The following is a 22,758-nucleotide window of genomic DNA, read 5'->3' as shown; positions in this document are numbered from 1 at the left end:
GAGGTAAGTAGGAATAGGCTTTAAAATTGTAGAAATAGACTTTCAATTCAATGTAGGAAATCAGATTTATCGTGCATTTGGGAAAAATTATAGTATAGAATAATTTGGAATAAATTATCCTATACGATATTATTTAATCCAGGATATTAAATTGATATTAATAGAAAGGAATAGGATGCCATATTGAATATAAGAATTCAATAGCATCTCATCCCAACAATGATGCTTATTATTTTATGTCAAATTAGCAACTGGCATTTTTAAAGAATCTACCATGTGATGTAAATATACATATTACTCTTCAGGTATGGAAGTTAATTCTTTATAATGAATTGGTACTGTTTGACGTCAGGTGTGGATGAAAGAACAAAACTGACATCAAGACAGAAAGAAACTTGAGAATCAGGGAGGAATCTAAAGATGACGATTTTTTTTTCAATAAGATACAGAGGTTGCCGAGATGGAGAAAGTAATTTGGGATTATCCCTAGATGATTTTTCAACGAATCGATTATGTTGTGATTATAAGATCAATTGCACTGAAGGTAGCAGAAAGTATATCCATTCTTCACACATCTGAGAAATTAATGGAGTTAACGATGGTTAATTGAATGTGACAGATTTAAAGAACACTAATTTGACTAAATCAAAATTAATTTTGGAGGTTAATGGAAGTTTGAGATTTTCAAGAGTCGGATAAAAACTACGGAACCAAAACCCATCAATTAATTCGATTTAAATGTAAAGAATAAAGCAATAGCGAAGAATAATAAGTTAAAAAGAAAACAAAATGTTCCATTTGAAGTGCGATCTCTCCTTTCTAATACCAAATTGAATTACTAGCTTTTACTCGATTTAAAGTACGTTCATAAATCTTAGACCTTTTTTTCTCTCGTGTCTCATAATACTTAGTCATTTTTATTGTTATAAACTTTCATTTTATGATTTTTTTTGTCCGATTAACTTAGCGTAGAATGATTATAAATTATTTTAAATTAAAAGTACTAATTAATTGTAATAGTTTATGTGGGATATTCCATAAAATAAAATTTATATTTTGTGAAAAACAGTACTTTGGAACAATTCGGAACGGGCAGTGAAATAAATTTTGAGACAGTAAGCAAGAGTTCCTTATCATTTTAACTATATTTCTGTTCAAATCAGTTCTTTATGTGATCAAAAGCCAAACCACGAGTTCCCAATAACCCCATAGTTCCCGAGGTATTTGGGCATATACTGGGGTAATTATGAATGTTGCTATAACTCATACTGTCAAATTTATGAATTTATTTGGGAAATAAGGCAATATTTAATGAGACATTCAAAACGTCTCAATTATGCACTAAAAAAAATTATAGAAATATTATCCACTTCATACGATCCTTCTAAATCAGAGAAGACGATAGTCTGCAAAATTTGTTTCCAATCACTCTAACTGACCCTATTTATTAATATATATTATGCTATTACCTGACACCTGCATTCAACGCAAGCTTCCGGGCTGAATGCCTCTCCATTTTTCACATAATTTCCTCGATATTCACAATCTGTTAAAGAAATTTTAGAATAAAATCATTTTAATACTTATTTTTGTTTAAAAAGAAATTTAAAATACATAAGTTCAGAACATGTTATTAAAGTCTTAATTGGTTCCAAAATAAACTAGAACTTAATTTGCGGTGTCTTTTGAAGTAATAAATGAGTTCTTTAAAATATATTTAATTTTATTGTTTATATCTTATAAATATGCATATAGATAAATGTGTATTGTAGAATACCAATAAGAAAATATATTTTCTTCTGCGGAGAATATTATTGTTGCTCAATATCTGCTGCAATGCAGAAGTGCCACCTTCAAGGGAAGCAAGGTTAGTGAGAAAAATACTCCCCTAACAGACTAGAGTTTTCAACTATTTCAGGTAATTAAATCATTTGCTGGAAGTTTTCAAACATCTTGCATAAAATAACTTTTTTTGTTTGGAGTCATCTGCAGCAAAAATAAAGAAGAGAATGACACTAAATTTCATAAATATTATGGAAAGCAAGGAAACATGAATTCTGCAAATATATATAACAACAAAAGTCGCCGATTGGTGAGATCTTGAGCTGAAAATGGGTCAATAATTAGCGAAATTTAATTTATGTTCTAGTGATAAAAATGAACATACGGAAATGAATAATATACAATATGAAATTCGTTGAAAATAAAAATTTTATTAATCAGCTTTAGGGTCTTCCGTCTCACAGGCAACATTTTCAATGTGCTGGTCTTCTTCGTGTACAAAATCTTGATCAGCGCCTTTCGATAACTTTTTTTCGTGCTTGAATTACATCTCCTGACACCTTCCACATACTAAATAGTGAAAGCTATTTTATGGCAACTCTGTATCTAAATCAGTTATGATTCTAAACAATTACAAAATAAGATAAGGTTAAGGTGATACTTGAGTTTTCTTTTTACGAATTTCTTAATCTGTTTTCATCTTTAATTGGAAATTTAATCGATCGGAGCTGGTAATAAGTGTGTGAGGTTTATTCTGCGCATGGATGCAAATGTGTTTTTAATTAACCAGTGGGGGTGGTCTCCCTGAAACTTCTTTTCATAATTTATAATAAATGTACTTGTGTATTATTAAACATATGCTATTAACGAACAAAATTTATAAAAAAAAAGCCTATTAAAGACCGATAAAGGCAGTTTTCATTTTTTATCGGAGATTAAATATTGGTGTACGATTAATACAAACCAAAAATCGAATCTATACAAACCAAATGTATTTTCGAAAATTTTCTCCGACCGATTAAAATCAAAATTTGACATAGAAATACAATTATAGTCATAAAATCAGATAAAAAATTTCAGCAATTTAAATCATTAAGGTTTTTTTTTTTGAGTTACTGCGTTTAAAACTTGTGAAAATACAAACTGACGAGCGGTCAGACACTTGACACATTTGGTTCTAAGTTTGATACTTATATACTCGTTAGATGTTTAATGTGTGAGCTAAATTTTACTCATCTAGTTCTCTTCGTTTTTCAATTATTGTTATAACTTAGATTCGAACAGCCAAAGAGACATATTTCCTCTTAATGAATTTCGTTCAAAATTTGATAGAATCTACAAATTTTAAGTAGAGACCATATATGAAATTTCCTCCGTCTAGCTTAAAAGCATTTTTGAGTTATTATGTTTACAGGCGGACACACTGTGTTTTTTGGACTCAAGCAAGTCTGAAATTTAGAGATTCGTCAAAAACTGGAGTACAAATTCTTTGACGATTATAATACTTTCTCTTTGTTGTACTTCGTGCACAGGAAAATAAAACGGAATTGGTGCTTATTAAGAAAAACAAAAAGTAAAAAAGAATGCTTTTAGAAAGTAAAAAGAATGTATTCAGAAATCAAATTGCAAATATAAAGCTTAATGGATAGTTTTTATACTTCTCAACAACTTTCTAAGTTTAAACTATATCACAAATATCTCTTAAGATACAAATGGGAAAATCATTCATTCTTATAAATCCATTACATTTACATTAAATTGTTTTAATCCTTAATTCATACAAAAATTTTGAAATTATCCTTGAAAAAATTATCCATCTGATGCACTTGTTATTTTTTCAAACCCCTCGCCAACTGAAAACAGTTTTCGCAATTTTTAAAAAATATTTATGTCGTGTCAGTTGTATTAAAAAATCATTACTATAGTATTTTCATGCTTTGAAACAAATCAGGGGCAAATTCAATAATCAAAATACCGTATATTAGGTAAAAAAAATCATTTGAATCATTTTATAGAAACATAACATTAAGCTTTGCAGGATACAAAATTTTCACTTGTTAGTAGATCTAAGCCTTTTATCCAATTTGCGTTAGATGTTGTGAGTCTTTTATGAAAAATGTAGACTTATGCAAAAAAAGTTATTATATTTATTCTGCTATTCTTGGTATCATTTCTCATAAAATACGATAAAATGGAATAAAAGAAAAAGAATGGTTTTTAGCAATAAGAGTTTTAATTCTAAAAAGAAGTTATTTACAGAATCGTGAGTACATATTATGCGCTGTTCATGAAATATTATTTCTTTATAAAGGAATAAAATACAAAAAAGAAAAAATACCGTAAAGAAAACTAAATATGAATTCCGAAATTCTTGAAAAAATTCATCTGTACCATATTAAGTAAGATTAAATTAATATTAGCTGATGAAATTTAATTATTGACAGATATAAGGACGTTAGAGGCTGATAGGAATAAACAAGTCGTTGAAATGAAGTGCCATTAAAAATTATTCAAATAACGACAAAATAAAAATAAAAAATAGCGTACAGCTCCTTACCATCACAATGTCGACAACATTCTCCATTACTTCTTGCTGGGTACTGACACGTTAGAAGAGGACAATTTATCACATTGCAATGAACATTACCCCCCTGAAAGAAAGAAATTATATTAACACTGATAGTGAAATTCTTTTGTGGGACAAATAATTCAGGCTATGTAATGCAAACTTTAAAGAGCTTTTTAAAATTTTTCACTGAGATTTAAACTGTCGCTTTAATTAAAAAACAGAAAAATTAATGATATGATGAGCCTTTAAATCTAATGAATTGTTTAAAAATATTGCATTTTACATTCATAATAATATTACTTTAATTTTTTTTAAATATGTATATATATCAGCATTTTATTCAAACAACCAAAAGATTTTTAACACATTTAATAGTATTTTAAAACTGAAGAAATGTACGCATTCTTACGCATTTATCGGCATATAAAAAGTACTCTTTAACATAGTGAACATTTTTATAAGATTACAGTCAAACCTTCTTTTATGCTGTAGATAGCTACAGTATAAAAGAAATCGCACAAAAAAATATTGCGGAACTCCAAAAATAGCTATAACAAAGAATTTTTTACAATGTATTAAAGAAAAAAAATTATATGGTGAAAGGGGGCCGCATAAAAAAAATGTCTCATTTAAAAAATCTATCGGAGATTTACGAAATAATGAAAAAGTGCTTTCCATATAATTAAAGTACACATGGAAACAGTTTTTTAAAATTTAATTTCTCATTTTAAGCATGGAGAAATTTTCAAAATGTATATAATTCAATACTACTTGTCGTAATCCAAACCCCGCATCTTCTTGTGATGAACTGGTTCAAAAACCCTTCCATCACTTGAAGATATTAGAATTGATTTATATTTGGAATATATATATATTTTAGAATATAGGAATTAGTTGACTTGATATGCTCATACACTATATAACATGCATATTGTTTTTGTATACATATGTACACTGACATAAAACATTACACCGGTATTATAATGGCAACGCCTTTGGAATTCGTATACCACATTTAAAGAATCGCACAAAAATAATATCGCATAAAAAAGGGCAGCACAAAAACAAGTTTGACTGTAATCTATTTTAAGCATACAGCTGCATCGTACATGTCGTAATTCATGTATTTTTGTGAGGTAATTATTAAGAATATTAACTAAAATTACATAGCAAGAGCAGTTGTGGCAAGGACTTTCCATCCAGTGAGATCCTTCACGGTGTGGACCACACATAGAGCAGGTTGGACAGCATTCTCCGTGTTGCGTTACAAGAGCACTTTCCATGCAAGGTTTCATTGGAGCACATTCTACCATTGTGCACATTACGGATCCTCTTTTACAAATGCATTTCAAGCAAGGATTCTGAGGATCAATAAAACTTTCTCCATTGGCATAAATTATTTCATCTTTCATACATCCTGGAAAAAAAGAAAGAATAATTACGAATCCTTTATATATGTATTTCAATCAAGAGATTGAATTCTGAGAGAAAATAAATACTTGAAATGTGACCAGACTAGAAACGATATGTTCCGGAAAACCATCTATGTCTTGTAATATGTTATAATACTAGATAAGCGGACTAATTCTAATGTTGTAACCGCTTTTTATACTAGCAATGTTCAGTGTCATCAAAATATTATCGAATTCTGGAAACATACAGTCCAATTCCTCACTTTTTTCCTCATGAGATATATACATAGAAAACTACTATTGATATTGTTTTATACCATATCCTCAATCGTCAGATATTGTTTTATTTCATGTCCTCACTCCTCAGATATTGTTTTATTCCATGTCCTCAATCTTCAGATATTGTTTTATTTCATGTCCTCACTCCTCAGATATTGTTTTATTCCATGTCCTCAATCTTCAGATATTGTTTTATTCTATGTAAATTTGCCATGAGAAAGAACCTATCTTAACCGTTTTCTTAAATATATTAATAGAGAAGCGAAAAATGAAGAAAAAGGTTATATTCGCTTTCGTGTAGATGAATATATTCGCTTACGTGTAAATGAATTTTCAAAATTAGAATCCATTTTATAAACACAAAGAATATTATCAGTTAGAGAAAGTAAATATTTTTAGCAGTGGACATCAAAAAGGCCCATATTTCATACAAAATAAATTACTGAAAAAAATCTCTAAAAATTTATCTTACCATCGCAGACGGGGCAACATGACCCTGGAGTTGTGACTGGATGATCACAAGCTGTATCGCATTGTACAGAGGAACATGAAACTAACCCTGCCTTTAAAGAAGGGCAAAATGTTATACATTTTAGATATTTTAGAAAATAGCTAGACAAATAACTCTTTAAATCGCAAAAACTTCATTTTTAATACCACACAGAAATTCAGAAAGCATATTTTATATTAAAAAATACATGTACATATTAAAGGAAATATGCAAAGATGCACATAAGGTAAACTTTTTTCCAACAACGCTGTTCAATGTAAAAATATATTTAGCTTAAGTTCTGCTTTTTTTTATGACTGCCTAAATTAGTCGCCAGATTTGATTAACATCACGAGTTTCAAAGCGCTATGTCAATAAAATTTTATTATTGCATTCCGTTAAAAGGGGATTAAAAGGCCATACGTTTTAAGTATTGAATTTCATAAATTTCTATCAGTATTGCATTCCATCAAAAGAGGTAAAGAGGTATTACCCCCCTTTTAATCCTTTAAGAGGATAAAATCGCCCTTTAAAGGGGAAAGGGGTTAAAAGGATTATAACCCATTTTTCAACTGATGTATGGTCTTCGCTTTTTTTCTGAGTTTGTCTTTATGGAATTGTTCGTGTCCATAAGTTTTTTCCTGCTCTGAAGCCGGATTATCAAATAGGGAACGTGGGTAATATCTTTAGGCCAAAGGCTTCGAAATTTTTTATGGTATCTAATTGGTATCTATCAAAATATCTGGTTTTAGAAGTTGGGGAAAGAAAAGAGAGACCCCAGAGATTATCCTCAACTCAAGTCCTACTCGTTCCCTTCTAATACGTCCCTACTCGTTCCCTTTCTAACAATGGTGATGAGATAAATATCAGAATTCACATCTAGGAATTTAAATCTTGTATTTTTAAATTTGTTCTGCAATTATGGTTTAACCTCGGTTGTCTAACGGGGAAAAAAATTCAGATCGATGATTTATAGCTCTGAATCGGCAACTGCAGCACTGAGTACACCGAATTCATAAAATTTTGAATATTATATTTCACTTGATTCCAAACACATATTTCATATGCTTTCGTTGGCTCATAAGATATCCATAATATTTTTTTTTTCATTATAAAAGCAAAAAAAAAAAAAAAAAAATCTAAAAATTTAAGAATCAACCTGACAAGTACAGCTGTAGCAAAGCTCTTCTTCCCATACTTCTCCATCAGCTTTGACATTTCCATCTACTGCAATGCAATCTGAAGAAAGGAAATAATATCTTTAAAATTACTTAATTTTCAAAAAATAGAGGACCAAAATATGAATTTTATAAGAAGAAGTGTGCATTAATTTTTGGATTTTTCAGTGTATTTTACCCTGTATAAATTATATTTCAAGCTCACTTTATACAGCATAAGTTTTTTGAACTACTAATTACCATTTTTATTGCATGTAGTTGCTTTCTGTGTGACGACGTTAAAATAATTAGCGTCACAAGATCCACATCCGAAATTTCGGCATTGAGCACTAGGCAATGTTGGACACAGTTGACTACTGCACGTATGAAAAGGACAAGGCACTGGAGGTTTATTTAATTCACATTTCGAATGATGATGTAGTTGAAAACAAAACCTGAAAAAGAAAAAGATTTTGTATATACATTTTTGTACAGATAAATATCAATTATAAGATTAATATATTGATAATTAATCATTAAGAAATAATTTATTCGACTAAATGCCCAAAGTTTAGAGATATAAATTTATAAATAAAGAGGAAACTGACAATTTTTGATATCTTTGATTTTTCCACTAATCAAATATGTAAACACTTTGAATTACATTCACTTAATTTTTACAGAATCAGTGAGGATTATTCTTCTGTTTTCTTGTGCATGTTCTGCTAACAACAATGCTTATTTTCAAATAAATCATATCAATTTTTCGAGTATATATATATATATATATATATATATATATATATATATATATATATATATATATATATATATATATATATATATATATATATATATATATATATATATATATATAAGGTAACAAAGTAAAGAAAATCATGTAGTTATATCATTAAAAAAATTGTTTTATTCATCTATCAGAAAAGCATAATTGCATGTATATATTTTGTGTTCAAAGTTAATAAAACATGATTGACTTATAGTAATATCTATTTAAAAACATCTGACGCATTTAAGAGTTTCCAAAATATGAAGATAATGATTTATAACTCCAATATCAAATAACATAAAAATTTTATTTTTAACAGATGAGTTAAAAGCATTAATTCATTAATATATTAGAAATAAAAATTTAATTGCTGCATCAGGCTAAAAATAATTTAAAACTTGTATATGTGTGTGATCCATCGAATATAAAAGAACTTTTATATATTTTCTTATTTTATAATACGATCATTTTTATTTAAGGTGCCTGAGAATCAGTGGCGTACCTACATTAAAGGGCATCCACGACAAATACCAAAACTTCGCTTTCCACCACCCCTCTCTCTATATATTTGAAACGTGATCCATATTCTTTTCACACCCTTTATAACGCGGAGTGCAAAGATTGAAAGTGCAATTAAATCTGAATAAAAATATATAAATTATTTTGTAACTTATAGGATTTAAACATTACAAATAATTTCACAATGATTATTATAAATGGATAGTCCTAGAATATAAAATGTATCATAAGAATATTTCAAAAGATGTTTGTAAAACAAATTTTATAAAATCAGTTCGGATGTTTTATGTAAAACTAACAAAGACTGTTTACTCCATTTTAATTTTAATAATTTAAATAATGCCCAAATAAAAAAAATCAAATAGATGTTAGTGAGTAACTTTTTAATACATTAAAGAAATACAAATAAAAAAGTTTTCTATTTATATCATACTTAAAAAATATAAAAAGTACACAAACCTCTTAATCCATCAAAAAGGAATAAATATAAAAAAATAATGAAAATGCTATATGCTCTTTAGCCCTTAGGCATTTTATGAATATTCTAAATACTGAAATAAATGCTTTATTAACACTTATAAAATCCTTAAAAAGTCTTGATATTTCAGTTAATATCCATAATAATACGCAAAATTATTTTTCGCATATCGTTAAATTTGTCTATCAAAATTTACAATTAATAACGTTTAATAATATAACTAGTATCCTGTGACAAAGTTAAAATCTATTGCATGAAATAAAAATCCGTGAAATTGCATAAAAACTGAAAGCTCTCATTCAAAGATGAAATAAAATTAACAAATTATTAATTTGTTTATGGCATGTAAAATTGCACTTTGTTACATTTTTAGTAAAAAATGTGTAAGTTTGTATTCATTTTTATATTAGTATAAAAATGAATACATTACTTTAAAAAAAATGAGAAGGCTTTAATTGTCGTAAATGAAATAAATTTGTTTTCCTCATTTTTATTGAAGCGAAATTCTTAATAATTCATTATAGTTAATTTATACACAAAAGAACTAAACAACATTCTTTTCGTTTTGTCTCACTGAAGCTGAGAGATTTGAAAATATAAGCTTTAGTTCAAAGATTGTTCGTAGCCTGCATTTTATACAGTTAAAATCACGAGCAGAGCTGCCTCACTTAATTTAAAAATAAATAAATAAAAGTATGAATGCTCGTATGTGGTAAAAATATCCGATTGATGTTTGGTTATTATATCTATACCACTTTAAATCATTGTATATGTATTTTTTGATTGTAATTTCCATAAGTCCTTTTATTTTTATTGAAAATTATTTCCTGTTTATCACATTCCAACGCTTCAGTTCAAATTCCAAAAGATCAGTCGTTCAGACTACTGTTGATCTTTATATCTGATTAATAGAGGTTTCAATTAATGAAAATAAATATGATCTTTCGGCTTTATTTACTTCCAGTCTGGTGCCACGGTTTCTCCCCATCTTCTTTTGATACTCAAATAAGAAAAGCTGGGAAATTTAGTCTTGTTATGAGTGCTTCTTTTTATTATTTTATCTTGAGTTATACGTCTAGGTTATATCAGTCTTAAATAAACTTTCTATATTCATGATTCGATTTTCAGAAACGTAGTTTACTATAATCTGTTTTATTATCTAAATATTTGGAAAAAAAAAGACTCATTTCTAAAACGCATACGATACTCTTATTGAAGAATTTTGCAATTTATCTCCAGTCATGCAGTTGTCGAATGTCCTTCGCTTTTGCACAAATCAAAAAACAATTCCTTTTTTTTTACATAAATCAAAAAGATTTAAAATCTCTGCTCCTTGTTTTTCATGAAATTTATTCGGTTTAACCCATAAAATAACCATAAGCTCAAAACCATCTAATAACCATAGATTACTAATATGCCTTTATCGGCAATTAGAGAGACCGGTTGCCTTTGAAAGCTTTTAATTTTCTATAATTTTGCTGAAACCGTTTTAATTTTTAAATATCTCCGGAATAAGAGCTTATTAGGTTTTTTTTTAATGCAACGAATGGATTTCTGAATTTTGTGCCCCTGGCAACTGTGACCAAGACACGTACCCTGCCTGCCCATGAGACGATCACTCTTATTTCAAACCAAAATTGCCATAGTTAAAACAATACTGAAATTAAAAACGTTTTTAAAAAATGTTAGTATTAGAGCTAGATAAATTCTTTTTTTTAAAAGATTTTTTTTAATTTTTACTCTCAAATTTATAATTGATCAAAACATTCTTTTAAGGTAATATGTCCAGTGGGCGTAATTTAATCACTTATCTAATATTCTCAATGAACTCATTTCTATTAATTTTATTTCAATTTAGCAAGCCTGCGGGAGGAATCTACCCGTAACTTCCTCCCAATCTCCTCAGTAATTGTCTTATTCCTTCTCCCCTCGCAGGCTTTCCAATAATTGTCTTATTCATTCTCCCCTCGAGTAAAATTGTGAACCTACGGCAATAGAAATACCTTGTATGGCATTCGCGAACAACATTTACGAAAATGTGTGGTGTGAATCGAATATTCAATTTTTACTCGATCTATCATGCGAATATAAATTTTGGACATCTTTTTCTCGACCGATTAAAAACAAACTTTGACACTCTACCACAGAAGTAGTCACAATATCACATATTAAATTTTAATGATTTAGGTTACTACATTTATATGCATACGAAAGTACAGATCGACAGACGGTCAGTTTTTGCACAGATTTGGTTCAAAATTTGATAAAATTCTGCATTTTAGATATATAATCTGTGCACTAAATTTTATTCATCTAGCTCTTTACGTTTTATAGTTATCGAGTTCACTTGTTTTGGGCAACTTATTGCAGCCAGACATACAAAATTCTTCTGCTTGTATTTCGTTCAAAATCTAATAGATATCTGCAAATTCGGTATCAAGTCCATTTACCAAATTCATCCAACTAGCGAGTTATCGTATCCTCACACACACAGACAGATATAGTGCCAAAAATATTTTTGTCGAGTTCTGGGTAGCCTGAAAAGTGGAGATTAGTCGAAATCTCGAGACTGAATTTTTTGAACGAGAACGATTGCAATACTTTCTATATATATTGTACAAGAGAAAATAAAAAAGAAACGGTAAAAAGACAGAACTTCGTCCCTTTTTAAAAAGAGAACAAATGAAGTTACATACAATGCATTGCAGAACAAATGCATTTTATAAAGAGAACAGTGCAATAATTCGAATATCGATAAAAAATAATTCCAAAATTGTAAAACTTTAAAAAAATGCTGTCAAAAACTCAAAAGGTCAAAGAATTTGAAGTTATTGCCCAAAACATAATGAGATAGGGCAGAATAAAAATTTAAACAGAAGATGTCTCGGAATTTTAAAGGAATAACAGTACAGATACTAAAGCCACATGTGACCTTACTTCCCTATAGCTGGATTTATGAGATCTTTCCGATTCCTGTAAGAGCAATAAATATTTAAGAAATTTTATATCGTATTACTAAAACGCGTTTAAAATCCCATCAACTTCAATTATATGTTACAGTTTTTCAATTCAACAGCTACACGAAACCAGCTTGAATGGTTTCCTCAAAAAGTCTCTAGTAAATGTACTCAGTATTATTTATCCCATGCCATTGGCGAGCAATAATTATGAAAAAGATTATTAGTTTGCGATATTTGCCGATTAATTGCTGGGAAGCTATTAATCCAAAATTACCAGAAACCCGCATATATGTATCTTGGACGACTTATTTTCAACCTATTAAAACCAAAAGTTGACATAATCGTAATCACAAAATTACATACCAAATTTCATATATTTTAGTCATTGAGTTTTTTTTTTAGTTATCGCATTTGCATGCCTGTGAAGAGACAGACTGACAGATGGTCAATGCTTTGCGGATTTGGTTCAAAATTTCTCATGGATCTACACTTTAGAAGCCAAAACTATGCATTAATTATTTATCTAGGTGGTTCTTTTTGTTTTTTTAGTTATGAAGTTAGTTTATATATGGACAGCCGGACAGGCAGGTTCCCCCTGAATGGGTTTAATTCAAATTTTGATAAAAATCTGTAAATTTTGAGTTGAAATCATATACCAAATTTCATAGGTTTAGCTCAGAATGTTTTTGAATTCTCGCGTTCGTAGATAGATAAACATAATTCTGAAAATGTGTTTTTTGGCCTGAAGAAAGTCTGAAAAGTAGAGCAAAAAGCTTGAATTCGAATTTTTTGAAGATTACAGCACTCTTTGCTCCCGAATATACTTCATAGGCGATAAAGTAGAAAAGAGGTAAACTTATGAGATCAAAATAATAACGACTGCTGTGGAAAGCAAATAAGCACAGATTTAATCATTCACGAAAGGTTATAGGATTATTTAGCTCGATTCGTTGCTGTAATATTTTAATATATTTCTTTTAATAATAAAAGAGCCTTTTTTATATTAAAGTTTAAACTAATGTGGAAACGCTATATGTTAGTATTGATAAGTCGAATTATCCTCAGATATCTAATACACTATTTAAATACTAAAAAAGTGCTACCGAATGTGAATTATAATATTGTTATTTTTAATTCAAATTTGTTCTTAGCGAATCTGAAATTTTTGGTTTTAAATCTTAATTTTTATTTTTCGCTGAAAATACAATCCAAAGTTAATTGATTCGCATTGAATCATTTGAAGAGGGGGAAATAAAGAAATCAAGGTACACGAATGAGAATACTTAAATGAGATTTTAAGTTTATATTAAATGAGTAAGAAACAGGAAATGTAAAAAAGTGGAAATCATATCAATATAATTCTTCAATATAATTTAAAACTCTCTATTAAAAAATTTGAGATAATTCTACTTTAGTAATTACTAAGTTAGAATAATTATTTAAATTTTTACCTCTCTTCCGGCGTTGGAGCTAACCACAGATCACCATTGGCTGAGAACGGTGAGTACGAGTTATCCACTGATGGTGAAAAATGTACTAACTTTCCAGATGAATTTCTATTTAACCAGTACAGATTCACCCACCATTCTGGTAATTCAGACATGTAAGGACAATGTGTTTTGATTTTGTCTAGTTCATTTGGAGGCAGTGATTTCATTCCTTTCTTTGCATTCTTCATAAATAAGGGATAAAACGGACCTTTAAAAAAATAGGAACAATTGTTCCGATCGTATCCATTAGCATCAAATCCATATACGTCATATCCATGAAAATCAAATCCAGTAGAACGATAGCCTAATTCATTAAATTCATCCCATGAAGAAGAAACGGGTTGAGCAGTGGAGGTATGAAATATGCTAGAAATGCAAAAGCCTTTACGGTTACATCTACTTCTGTCAAAACCATAGCGATCGAAACCATTGCGATCATATCCGTCAAGATCAAATCCATCTCTATTAAAAGAATCTCTGAAGATTCCACTTTTCTTCCATCCCATTCGATCATATCCAAAAGCATCATAACCTTCTGTATCATAACCATTTGTATCAAAAATATTTGGCAATACATTTTGTGAAAATTTATTGAGGTTATTTCTAGATCCATCAACACAAGGTGCTCCTTCAGTGATGTCTTTGTAGGTTACACATAATTGGACATCAGATCTTAATACATCATCAGGAGCTACAGCAAAAGGAGCCATAGATGTGTATCTATGTTTTGATGGAAATTTTGCTATGTTGTTTGGATTCTCAGATGTCCAATCGTACCAAATTTTATCTATGAAAGCATAATGAGAGAAAAAGATCGGATCATAAGCAGATTTCGTGGATGCCATATGTCCACCCACAAACAAATGAAACAGTCCGCTGATGGTATCTAGTTGCGAACTAAACTTTTCAAATGACTGAATTCTTAGTATTTTTTCTATATCGACGGCATTAGGAAAGTAGACTGAAGAATTAAATTCCCTTCGTAAACAATTTTTCCAAAATAAGGGGAAATAATTTTTAAAAGGATGATATCTAACGCAATTGTTCTGGGTTTTATCCCCATTCCCACCAAAATAGTTTGCTTGCCACACGACAGAAGTTTCCATGCTTCCAACATCCAAAGTCCAGTCAAAATAAGGAATGGTTACAGAACAATCGATTTCCTGCAATCTCATTTCGGTATATCGAAGAAAAAACCTATTCCATGGCAGGAAGAAAGAATTTCCGCGAGACTGAGGCATATATTCCTGATATAAATTCGTTAAATTTTGCCAAATATCTTGCAAAGCAAGGGCTTTAACAGCATTTTGATAACGCTTCATTTCTTCTAGTGTCATATCCCTTATCTCTTTACGAATACTAATTGTGGTACATGGACACCTTATTCGACCCGAAACAGTGCATTCGCAACTGCTGCAACCCAACGAAAATGTTTCTTTAAAGGAATAAGATTTCTTTAGAAAGTTGCATCCACATTGTTCTTCGCAATGCACTTCTTCACACTTTTTGCCAGGACTGAAAGCAACAACTTGTACGGTTGTCGAGTCTTTTTCCATCTTTTGGCAGTCCTTCAGATTCATTGCTCGACAGTCGTAACGCCATCCAGCGCTAAGTCCATAATAATCCCAACCTTCTGCTGTATATCCGAAACAATTAAATCCAGCTCTGTTATAACCATCTTTATCATAACCAAGTGTGTCGTATTTGATAACGCCATCGTAATCTCCATAAACATTGTACCCTGAAAATAAAATTTAAAAAAAAGCATGAACTCAAAATGCAAAAATAATTGTTAGTAATTTTTTTAAAGAAACTATACAGGGAGAGCACAAAGATTTGCATTGAATATAAAAATTTATTTCAAAATAACTGTTGAAAGCAATAATGTACTTTTGATATCGTTGGATAACTCACTTTTATTAATTTTATGCCTTAAATGATACTCTTTCTACATCTACAGTAAAATGGTAGTAGGTTTGAGGGAAGGTACCATTTTTACCCGAAATGGTGTTAATGGAAAAAAACAAAACAAAATGTGTCCTTTGGAAACGAAACCTTCAATTTATGTACAAAATGCTTTTCAACCTAGTAATAGACATAATTCTATTAATGTAAAGTTAATAAAATGTTGATATGAAAAGTTTACAGAAATAGGCAGAATTTCTGGTCTTTAAAGAAGTAGATTTTAGTGTCAGGAAGCAATTATTAAACGCGTTTGGCATCTATATCAGAGGAGTCTTAGAAAGTCAATTCATAGTGTATCGTGCGAACTGCAAATACCGCAAAGTATGGTTAAAAATTTTCACAAAAAACTTAGGTTGCATGCTTATAAAGTGCAAATCGTTCAGACCCTATAACTAGTTGATTACCCGAGACATTCAGAATTTTCTCGTTTCGGCAAGATAAAAGATTCGATTCAGATAAAAGATATTGCGTGTATCATTTCATATGATACGTTAAATAGCATACCGCTTTGATATTTTCCGAACTGCCAAGGGGACTCACATTGAAATCTACTGAAGTATTTGGCCTGGTTGAAAACCAGTGGTATTTACAATGTATACTTATACTTAAAATGTATTCAAGCAAGAATACATATAATTATAATAATTTTCGCATAATAAATTTTTATAATGAATGCAAGATTTTGTGTTCACCATGTATTTTAATTTTAATCTATTAGATTTTCATTTTTTCGGCTTCTAAAATAAAAAGCATGGTTAATTCTCACGAAATTTGATTAAAATTTTAAAATGTGTCAATTGGAAAATATGGGAAAAAACATTTGTAAACATTGGCCAAGCAAATAAAACTAAAAGAGGGGCAACCAATTTCCATTTGATTTATTTAGGTCAATTTACTGAAAATGACATTAAAGCGTCTACAGGAAAATGAACATTAAATCAAATGTACGAGAAATACTCTCTATCGACATATTTAAAAGGGAAATAAGCAAGTAAATGAAAAAAGGACTAAAATTATTTTCATATATAGCTTATTCATATTTTTATTTTCATTAATTTAATTATATCTAGCTAGTTTATAAAAAGATTTTTTATTACTGTTAAGCAACGTTGAACAATATTTGTGTATTAATTAGATTTTTTATATGTGTCTAAAATACATTAAAACAAAAGCAAGTATTAATGTGCAGAACGTTATATTACAAGACACATATTTGAGAATAAAAATTTTCGAAAAAATATGGAAAAAATTAAAATTATTTATAATCTGAAATATGTAATTTAAAAGATAGTTATAAATTCAAATATTAATTGACATGAATATAAAACATACAAATTTATAATACCTTTTAAATTAAATTTTGTAACATAATGATAACCAGCAGTATTGTATCCATATCTGTCAACACCATCCTTGTTATGACCAGTTCTATCATATCCTAGACAAAAGTAATAAAAAAAAACCGTTAGACGTTAAGAGAAAAATAGCAACCTTTTTTTTAAAAAAAAGATAACTAACGTCATGAGTACTAAACAATATATACCTTCGTAATCAAAATTCTTGTAGCGGTAAATTCCTCTACCTCCACCAAAGCCATTTTCCAATGTTCGAAGTTCGTTATTTCGAGATCTTCCATCGGTTGAGAATCCATACCTAAATTGTAAATGATAACAGCTCAAATGTACGAAACAATAATTGATCAACAAAAAAATTATTTCATAAACAAAATTATTCATCATCAACAAAATTATTTTATTAAATTAACAGGAACATCTTTTTTTTTTAAGCTCCGGTGGGTCATTAAAAAAACACAAAAGTAGAAAATAAAATGATTTTATTACCAAGAGTTAAATACAATCATGCTTACTTTTCGACGTTATCGTTCTGAAGATTCAGACATTTGTCATATTGGTGGAACAGGTTTTCTATTCCTTCTTTGAAATTATTGCCGCTAGTGATGTTAGATGGGTCTTAATGTTCCTTTGAACCTCATCATTAGTTTGGAATTATTAATTTTGTTTCCGAGCCAATTTTACAATTCAGAAAGAAGATGAGAATCACTCGGCTCTAAGACGAGTTTTCTTGAAGGAGGATAAGAGTGCAAAACTGTTGTAACAGAAAATCTTATGCAACGTGTTGATCAAGTGATTCGATAGAAGGATTCTGAAATTCTAGATAATGAGCATAAAGCCAAAATTGAGAGTTTGGTGGGTGAAAGGTTAGATATTCCTACTCCAAAATTTTGATTCAAAGAAAACTCAAAAAACTTCCAGGCTCTCAAGGAGATTTAAAGGAATGCTAAAACTCATCCCCTATAAAAACCTGAAACCTAATTCGAAAACCTGATTCATCGCCATCACAAATACCTGATTCTTCCCAGCAATTAGACGAAAAATTAACCATGAATGCACATAAAATTTGGTAAAAAAATCTATTTTGTTCTCTATTTTTGTGCCTTTTTATAAAGCTTTAAAAATACCGTCACTCGTACACAAGTATGGCATTTCAAAAAAAAATAATAATAATAATATAAAGTTGAATAGCATGAGGCGTTTAAAAATTTAAGCGTCATGTATATCATGTTTTGGTAACACTCATTAAAAATGCTTTTTGAACAAGCAGTATTTATGCGCATTCTATTATACGTAGTTTCCAGATTATATGAAATTTAATAGATAAATATAAATTTTTAAATTGTATATACCAGTCAATGGTGATTATCGCGGTCTGAACGTAAAGTATATTGTCGGACGAAACTATAGCATGAATCAACGGTGTTTAATGTAATATTTATCAAATTAAACAATTTTCATAATTTGAATTTTGTCTGCAATTGCTGTGCATATAGAAAAGTTTTTTAATTTTATACCTCTTTGCATTCTTGTTTACATAATACAATATTTTAATATCAAGAATCACTCATTCTTTAAACGATGAATTTAATTGAATTTTGATTTCGTACTATTGGTATGAAAAACGAAAACAAAAAAAATGCAATCGCAATTCTATAATAACATAGTATTTACGAACAATGTATTAAAGAATAAAAATTTTTAAAAAAATTTAATAACATTTTTAACTTTTTAGTACATTAATAAAAGAATATCTTTATAAAAGGTGATATGCTGTTGACTGATAAACTATATATTAACATTTTACTCCCTATAAAACAAATATCAATAAAGTAGAGCATTAATTAGCAAATGTAGAAAAGTTTTTGGAATTTTTTATACTTTTGAATTCTCGATTACATTCTACAGTGTTTTAATATTTTTAGAACTCTGTCATCAGTTAAACGGTTAACTTGATTAAATTTTGATTCCTCATTTTTGGTAATAAAATAAAAAGTGGTATCACTGTTTCAAAATATCATAATAGTCAAAAAATATAAATTAAAGAAAAAAATTAGTAAATAATTAAAATAAATTTTTCGCATTTTAATACATAAATAAAATTGTGTTTTTAAAAAGTGAATATTTTAAAAATCTGATACGATCTTTTCTATATCTTAGAATCAAGCAAAATTCTCTGTAATAATAAGCTAATAAATTATATATTTATATTTTATTTCATTTTTGCCAGGGATTAAAAGAGTAGTATCTTGCCATTCATACTTAAATGTTAACTATTTTTACCTGCTTTTAAATCATTTTGAATAATTTAATAATACATTTATGGTATGATTTGCTTTCAAATTGAGAAAGGAAAACTTCGAACAAACAAATTTTATCAATTAATTAATGCTTTTTAACGTTTACTTTTACAGGTTTACCTAACTTTCATTGATTTTTTTTTTTTGAATTCGGATAGTTTAATATTAAAAGTTGATTCGAAAATTTTATGAAAACGATCTTCATATCCTCGTTCTTATTAATTTAATTCTTTAAAAGAATAATAATGAATAATTCATTAAAAAATCGACATATTATATTCTGAAATAGTGATTAATGATGTTTTGATAAAGAAGAAAAAGTCTGTAAAACAAAATCTTGCTTTGTATAGATTGAATGTAAAATTCAATTATCTTACCTGTCGTAACCATCTGCATTAAAACCTGGTACTCTTCCCGGAAATCGAGGTGTTCTCCAGCAACAAGCGCCAATTTTACAGGTAATTCGACATTCATAGTAAGAAGGGAAATTATTACCATTCCCTGAACATCCATGATACATAAAAGAGTAGCATTCTTGATTTTGGAAATCGAAGTACCATCGTTTTTCTGGTGGACCGCAACCACTCACTGAGGGAGAAACACCAACAAAGCATTAAAAAACATTCATAAAGCTTTATGACTCAGTTTTTTTTAAATGATAAAGTGTTAGATATTATGATAACTTTCTGAAAATAGTAAAATTCACATTTATAAATTTTTAAAGCAACATTGAATTCATAAATAATAATACTAATTTATTTCCTACACCTAAATTACTAAATATTTTGAAAAGGCATTGTTTATTACAATGAACTTACCTATTAAACTATCCATCAAAGTTCAAAAAATGAATTGTGCGGGATAGGATGCTTAAATATTCTGTTCGATTTTCGCAATCTTTACACTCACGTGTTTTCACAAGTTCCATGGTGATTCACTTCTAGTTAGCTTACAAGCAAGCAATGTCGTTTGTTTTTGAAAATTGCTTAAAACAATATGCAACTAAGTCGTAACATTGATTTAAAATACTAGATGTTTGTTTTGGATTTTGTGGGCATTGGAATAATAAAAAAAACAAAGTTACCACGTGATGCTATAAATAATTAAGGTAAACAATCATTTTACTTACAAAAGAGACAAAATTCATGAACTAATGCGTTTATTTCTGTAATATTGAGATATTAGTTAATTCTATTTTATATTTATTTTTGTTTTGAAAGTCTTCTAATTATACAGTAACCTATGAAATGCTTTTCACATGTTTGACATATTTATTTTAACCATCAAAATATAATTAGTTGAAATTCTTGGTTACATTCCCTAAAAACTTTTAATATAAGTAAAGAAATTCTTATTTGAAGATTGAGTCATTTACCAAGCAACTAGCTATCTCAGTTTTCAAAATTTTGTAAGAAAAGGAATTAAAATTGAAATTTTTTGCAACCAATAGTGAATATTTCTCGTTTTCTTTTTTTCACATCTAATAGAAACATGAAGTTACATGTTCGTACAGTAAGCGAAAAATAATAATATTAATTACACTTTCCAAAATGCTATTATTATTCTAATATTTTATAATTCATCAAATTTATGCATTTTACAGATTTAATGATTTGGCAATGAGGCTAATAAAATAATTTTTATCGGCTTGCGTGGGGGCTCCTTAGCTCATTGGTGTTAAGCAGTTACCGAGTTGGAAATCGGCCGCAGTAAGGTACCAAAGAAAGAATTTTCACCCGTTATTACCTTGTCAATTCTGCATGTTAGTGTGCCATTTAGCTCATCCAGGTGATGTACTAATCTAGTCATGAATTCTTATGTGATGAGAATTTGTTTTTTTGTGTTTTTTACCTCATCTAAATGTTTGTATACTGAATTTTGAATCACCTTGTATTCACAAATGCTATCAATTACGATTAGGAAGAAAATTCTTACATTTTCCCGGGTTCAGCGGCAATGAACATCGTTGAGTTGATTTTTCTTCACAGTATTCACCTTCAAAACCAGGAGGGCAATCACAAGACACAAGATGAGATAAGGAAGGCCATTCAGATGGTTTACATGTGCCACCATTCTTGCATGGATTAGGACTGCAAAAGTCTACAATAAGCATAATTATAATTTTTGAATTTTTAAACATCTCAAAGCAAATATCAACAATATCTCAAGTTAAAAATTAATTACTTTTATCTTGTTTTAACTAAATTTTAATTAGCTAAAAATTGTTGTCAAAGTTTATTTTATTGCAGTATAATGTTGCTTGAAAATTAACATCATATGTAATAGAAAGTGCATATCGAATTTCGAAAAAGATATGCCTAATGTGCAATAAAATAATTTGAACATCAACTTTTAACTCAGAATATTCTACAGTAGTATTTTGATAGATATCTATTTCTTATACGCCTCTAACTCTGAAATTTGTGTGTTCTGTAATTCGATAATTCAAAAATGCAACTATCTAGAAGGTTAAAATTTGATATGTGACTTTTACTTCAACAGTGCTAATGTTTAGTAAATTTTCGATTTAAAAAGAGGCAGTCTGTGGGTTCGTCCGTATAACCTTGAACACGATGATTGAAAAATATTGAAATGTAGCTTATTCTAAAAGAAATAACTTTACTTTAAAATATTTTTTTCGGCATTAAATTTTGAATATAATTGTTGAGCAGGAAGAGGTAAGAGGTACTGATCCAAAAAAATATATTCGAATATAAATAAAAGAGATTAATTTCGATAGAGATTAAATGCGGTGAGATACTTTAAATAAATCAGTAAGAGTGGTCACCTTAAAAATTTATCTCCTTAAAGTCAAAGGATAAAGTTATCATCCTTCTTTCTTTCCCAAGGATAAACATAGTGCATTTAACGCAAAACTGTGAAGACAGGGTCATTTTTTTAATTATTATTATTTATTTATTTCATTTTCAGAATTCGACATATAAGCACTTTGTGCTTCATAGTTAGTGATTAAAACTGAGCATTCAACATTCAATACAGATCTACACTTCAGATACTAAATCTATGTACAAAATTTTATCCATCCAGTTCTTTATGTTTTGTAGTTATTGTATTCACTTGTATTCGGATCTGCAGACTTATTGTGAATATATTTTGTTCAAAGTATTAAAAAAATTTACAAATTTGGTGTTAAGGCCACATATCAAATTTATCCATCCAACTCAAAGAGTTTTTGAGTTATCGTGTTCACAGAA

The 22,758-nt window shown here is 28.9% G+C and overlaps 1 protein-coding gene across 1 annotated transcript in view; it reads right to left on the bottom strand.

Moving 5' to 3' along the window:
- Positions 1-22,758, bottom strand: part of LOC129958363 (zonadhesin-like) — a 211,230-nt gene that overhangs the window by 82,288 nt on the left and 106,184 nt on the right. Inside the window, exons 12-22 of the mRNA XM_056070797.1 lie at positions 21,479-21,643; positions 19,921-20,131; positions 17,435-17,544; positions 17,237-17,329; positions 13,888-15,667; positions 7,951-8,144; positions 7,692-7,771; positions 6,515-6,605; positions 5,518-5,768; positions 4,340-4,433; positions 1,470-1,546 (exon numbers count right to left, since the gene is read on the bottom strand). Coding sequence (XP_055926772.1) covers positions 1,470-1,546; positions 4,340-4,433; positions 5,518-5,768; positions 6,515-6,605; positions 7,692-7,771; positions 7,951-8,144; positions 13,888-15,667; positions 17,237-17,329; positions 17,435-17,544; positions 19,921-20,131; positions 21,479-21,643 — 3,146 coding nt within the window. The remainder of the gene's footprint in view (positions 1-1,469; positions 1,547-4,339; positions 4,434-5,517; positions 5,769-6,514; positions 6,606-7,691; positions 7,772-7,950; positions 8,145-13,887; positions 15,668-17,236; positions 17,330-17,434; positions 17,545-19,920; positions 20,132-21,478; positions 21,644-22,758) is intronic.

This window comes from Argiope bruennichi, chromosome X1, assembly GCF_947563725.1.
Source record: "Argiope bruennichi chromosome X1, qqArgBrue1.1, whole genome shotgun sequence".
In the NCBI taxonomy this organism is placed as follows: domain Eukaryota; kingdom Metazoa; phylum Arthropoda; class Arachnida; order Araneae; family Araneidae; genus Argiope; species Argiope bruennichi.
This window is presented reverse-complemented; position numbering and strand designations above follow the sequence as displayed.